The sequence below is a fragment of the Helianthus annuus genome, chromosome 9, assembly GCF_002127325.2.
Source record: "Helianthus annuus cultivar XRQ/B chromosome 9, HanXRQr2.0-SUNRISE, whole genome shotgun sequence".
NCBI classification, from domain to species: Eukaryota; Viridiplantae; Streptophyta; class Magnoliopsida; order Asterales; family Asteraceae; genus Helianthus; species Helianthus annuus.
In genome coordinates, this window is record NC_035441.2 from 94032879 (window position 1) to 94038109 (window position 5231).

The 5231-nt window shown below is 36.7% G+C and overlaps 1 protein-coding gene across 1 annotated transcript; it reads right to left on the reverse strand.

The window, feature by feature from the left end:
* Nucleotides 1-2130: 2130 nt before the first annotated feature.
* Nucleotides 2131-3045, reverse strand: LOC110875889. The gene has a single exon (XM_022124084.1). It carries the CDS (start codon nucleotides 3043-3045, stop codon nucleotides 2131-2133), a length of 915 nt encoding a protein of 304 aa, XP_021979776.1.
* Nucleotides 3046-5231: the final 2186 nt, after the last annotated feature.

Consider the following 5231-nt stretch of genomic DNA (forward strand, 5'->3'; position numbering starts at 1 on the left):
AGAACAAACAAAACAAACAAAACAAACTCAAAATCAGCTAGAAAAAAAAATCAGCTACAAACAAAATCAGCTACAAACATACCAGATCTGGTGTCGGATGTCGGATGTAAAGAGATTCATCACAGAGAAACCCTAGATATTGATCTTGGAGCGCCTGGTTTTGAAACCCTAGAACCGCGTCTAGTGAGAGAGAGAGAGCGAGAAGAAGAAGAAGGATGGGGGCGGATGTGAATGAAATGAATATTAGGGTTTAGATTGAGTGAAAGAAGGTATATATTGGATCCATTTGGGTAAAACGGGTCAAAGAGATCCGGTTAGTTTGTATGAGCTGCTCTGCGTGTGTTGAAGGATTTTTCAACACCTTTGTGCTTAAAAGGTTGTACAATGGGCTTCAAATGGTTGTAAAGTGGCAAATGACCATTTCTGTCCTTCCTATATGCTTTATAAAGTAGTATAGATAATATACTATATAAAGCATCTCCTATGTACAAAAAAGTAATTTCCATCCTATTTTTAAGATGGCATACCAAAAGCCAAAAACAAATTCCTATATTTTTACACTTTTCTTCCTTTTCTACCCTTTTAGAAAACAGGAATTAATGTGAAATGGATTGTAGAAACGAGGAATTAAATTAGCCCCTTCGTTTCGTGTCCCCATCCCTGAGTTGAAATTAGGTTATTCACTTTGCAATTGATCAGTCAAAAAGAAGTCCCTTCACATCCCCTCACCGCCCTCATCAATTGGCTTGCGTATTTATGCAGAGGACACCTTGATTATTATTCAATTGTTTTCACCGGAGTCGAGAACAAACAGACTGATACCCCATGACCAAATATCCACCTTCGCACAGTTTTTATGGTTTTTCAACAGAATCTCCGGTGAGCTTTTATTCATATTGTGCTGTTTTCTATTCAATGTTTTTTAATTTGAGCCCTAGTTATGCTAAATTGTGGCTTAGGGTTTATGAATATGTGCTTAAGTGGAAGTAATTTGTTGATATCTTCTGATTCAAATGTAGATAAGCTACATAAAAAAACAAGATTTACCTTTGACGTCTGCCAAAAGTGAGAATGTGAGTTTCTTCAAATATTGACGTTTTGTTTTCTTTAATCTTTACTTGATGAGATCAATGTGTTGTGTCGATATAGATTGTAGCTCAGTTGGGTGTTTACTTGGTGGCCTTTATTGAAATTTTAAATTCTGATGTCTTTAAAGTAATTGGATATAATGTGAGTCATTGTATTACAACATTTGCTAACCTCATTTGGTATCAATAGGTGGATTTTGTATTAGTCAGAAACTGCAAAAAAGATAGGTAGATAGTTTACTTTAAGTTGTGTCCTTTTAGCTTATTTGATTGTTTATTTTTTTTTATTGCAGAGAGAAGCCAAACCGCCGCCAGTGCACAGCGGCAGCGCAACTTTTCCGGCGCATGGACCAACAACTCTTGCTACTACAAGGGTGTTGAACATAATGGTGTAGGCGGTTTGGTCAATCCGACGATGTCCGCATCGGATACAAGAGGACTGGGGCGAACAAGGTAACTTTTTGACACAGATCTTTAGAATGGTTTATGTTTTGGTGACATGCAGTGACATCTAAATGCGATTCTGGTGACCGTAGGTGGATTCAGCAGATTGGATTAGCGGTGGTGATAGTGGTGTGTAAATGATATTGTTCAACTGAAGATGTTGCAAATGATTGGATTAGCGGCGGATTGGTAGCTAATTTTTCCATTCAAACTATTGATTGGAACTACATATGTTTCACATTAATTAATGGCAGATTCAATTAGGGTTTGTGGTGCTATTAAAGTAGGGTTTTTTGTGTTGTTTTATACTACTAAAGTAGGGTGTTGTGTCAATATTTGACTCAATGTCACCTAATTCGCGGTTCGCTCCGGTTCGGGTACGTGGTTCGGGTTCGCGATTCGCTAGTGGGTGCGAATTCGGTTCGGAGGGGGGTAGGTTCATTTCGGTACGATCCGGTACGATTCGGTTCGGTGTAGTATTACGTCCGGTTCGGTATACACAAATTAAAGCAAAAATTACTAATTTCATAAATCCAAATGATCAAAACATATTATTCATATTAGCAAAAAGAAAACATAAACATAAAGTTTTAAAATCCTAATCTAGACGTGCCCTTTTTCCTTTCCCGTTATCAACGTCTTCTTCAACAAGATCTTCCCAAACCATTTCTTCCAACTGAGCACTTGAACCTTCAATATACGTGCTTTCCGAGTTCATATCCCACTTTTTGTGGGGGCCAGATTTATACGATTCTAAAAAACGACTCTGAAGCCTAATGTTAGGGTGAATAAAAACTAGTTTATCCGCTCTATTGAAATTTAAACGATTTCTCTTGACATTATGGATGTAGGAGTATGTACTCCAGTTTCTGTCCGCCGAAGAACTACTAATCGGTTGAGAGAGCACTTTTTTTGCCACCTCCGCCAATTCGTGTGTCTCCGACCCATATGTACCCCACCAATCAACTGCATCCATTGTCACGGCATCAACTTGTGCCGCGCTCCTCGAAAAAATACCTTTTTTCATATGAAACGTTGCAAATTGTGCCCGCAACATACTTCGTTCCTCTTCATCTTCTCCAATTTTCTTAAACGCTTCTATAACACCATCTGAAACTTCCACATCTAGGTTCGGAGCTTTTCTTTTAACATCACCGGGTGCCAACTTTTGTAGATAATGTTTATCGTAAAACCTTGGATTCAAAGCATGCCCCAAACAATGAAGTGGGATTGGCATTTTATCCCATCTAGCCAAAACAATCTGATTAATTTCCTCAAAATAACCTGCATATTTGTTATCCTTCGTAACATCTTTGATTTCTCCAACCATGTTGTCCATCTTTTCGTAGATTTCACCCATTTTAAGACCTTCACCATCACAAAACTTGATTAGCAAAAAAATAGGTTTTGTAATGGCTAAAATATTCTCCACGGATTCCCAAAACTCTTCATCTTTAATCGTTTCAGTGATGTTTGCCCCATCTGTTCTAGCCTTTTCATCCCCACTTTTCATCTAATCCCGCCAAGAATTGAGGACGATAGTAGTGGCTAGTGCCTCCCTACAATCCAATAACCTTCGCAAAAGTATATAATGTGACGCAAATCTTGTTTTTGCAATCTTCAACAATTGCAACCTTGAATTTTCTCTAAATATTGATAAGGCATGTGTATGGTTAAGAAAATACTTAACAATAGCCTTACCTTTCTTATATGTATCGTTTAGCCATTAAAACTCGTTCCCCAAGTCTTTAAAAATAAGATTTAAAGTATGCACACAACAAGGCGACCAAAAAATATGCTTATATACCTTCTCGATCTCTTGCCCGGCCTTTTTGCAATTAGCCGCATTGTCTCTTATGACTTGCAACACGTTGCTTGATCCAACGGTCTCGATCGCTTCAATAAGATACTTAGCAATCACCCCAGCCTTTTTATCTACCCCTAAGATGTCTCCACATTCGCCCACCCGTCCGAGACGATCGACACTCCTTGTGTGTACCAAGTGTCTTTGACCGGTGTTAGCTCCTTCTCAACATCATGTACACACGCGTCAAGTAATGTGGTTCTCGTTTTTTCACTAGACGGGGGTTTGTATCCATCTGGTGCCTTCTTGATTGCACTCACCATTTCAAGAAACTGCGGGCTGCGTATGTGACAACTTTGTTCTGTAACCAACGTACAATGTAAAACAATGTTGATTACCAATAAAACAATGTGTTTTGATGTTATATTATGTGTAATCGTGTTTATTAATTTTACAATATTGATTCGATTCCGATTTCAAGCTTTAAATCACTTTCTGGAAGGTTATACGCAAACCGGTGCGTAAACGCAATCAGTTTAACGCGACGTACACTCCGGAACTGTGACATAGGCTAAACATACCCTAAATATCCTCTACATAACTTAGAAATAAGTTTCGAAGGATTCGGTATGGCGAAAACATGTTTATTTGAACTAAAGAACTAATTACGACAAAACTGCGAAACGAACGTTAGTGACCGCGGATAATATTTAAATCCCAAAAATATTCTGTTATGATTAAAATTTTATTTTAATCAGGTCCGTGTTGCAAAATAAATTAAAACGCCTAAAAACGTTATTTTTCAAGTTTAAGCGCGTACCGCGTGTTTCTGCGCAACACAGTACTTCTACTGTAAAACGCCGACAACGCAGCAAATCTTGGCAACTGAAATTTATTACAGCAATATTTTGGCGAGATTATTTTTATAGAAAAATAAAAATAATTTAGAACGCCATAAACCAGGATTTAAACGCAAGATAAAATAACCGGTATCCGGTTAAACACCTGATTTTAACCTACATGAATCTTTTATAAATCTCCACCAAATCTCTACATATCACTCCATATCTTTCAAAGATCACAAAAATATTTTGTCTAGATTTCTCAAAGATTTGATTTGATATTCTTGATTTCTTTTGATTTTCTCTAGATATTATAAGATTTTATTTAGATTTTTTTTTGCTTATAAATACCACCATATCTTCACACTTCACTCAACAAATCTCCTCTCTCTCTCCTCCCTCCCAACCGTCCCCATCTCTCTCTCTCTCTATCTTCAAATCTTCAAACCTTGTTCTTGAAGATTCAACACCATTTCTAGCCATATTCAAGTTAGTATGAAGATCTAAAGGGGTTTCCAAGGTGCATTCAAGAAATTTCAAGCTTCCTATCATCAAAATCTCATCCCACAACCCATTTGAATCTTGAAGGTATAACACTTATGTTTAAATCATACTTTGATTCTTGGTTGTTCTTGATGATTTGAAGTTCTCTTGAATCTTGGAATTTTCACTAAACTTGAAATCTAAAATGAAATGGGTCTTGATACTAATAAAAATGGTGGGGTATACATATGTATATTACCGTACATATATATGTGTGTATATGAGTTTGAGTTTTGAGCTTTATTTTGATAAAGTACTTGTTTAAGTGTTACATGTTCTTGAATGATGGTAAAAAAATGCAAGTATTTGGTGATTTATGTATGATATGTTAAATGTAAAGTACATCAGCAAATGAACATGAATATATCTCATATTTGATGCATCTAAACCCATATAAAATGTTGATGCTATGTTAGTATGCTTTAGGTACTTGTACATGAAGATACATGTCGATTTAAAGCTCAAGAAATGGTAAAAAGGGGTTGTATGGCAAAAATGTTTTAGATCAGG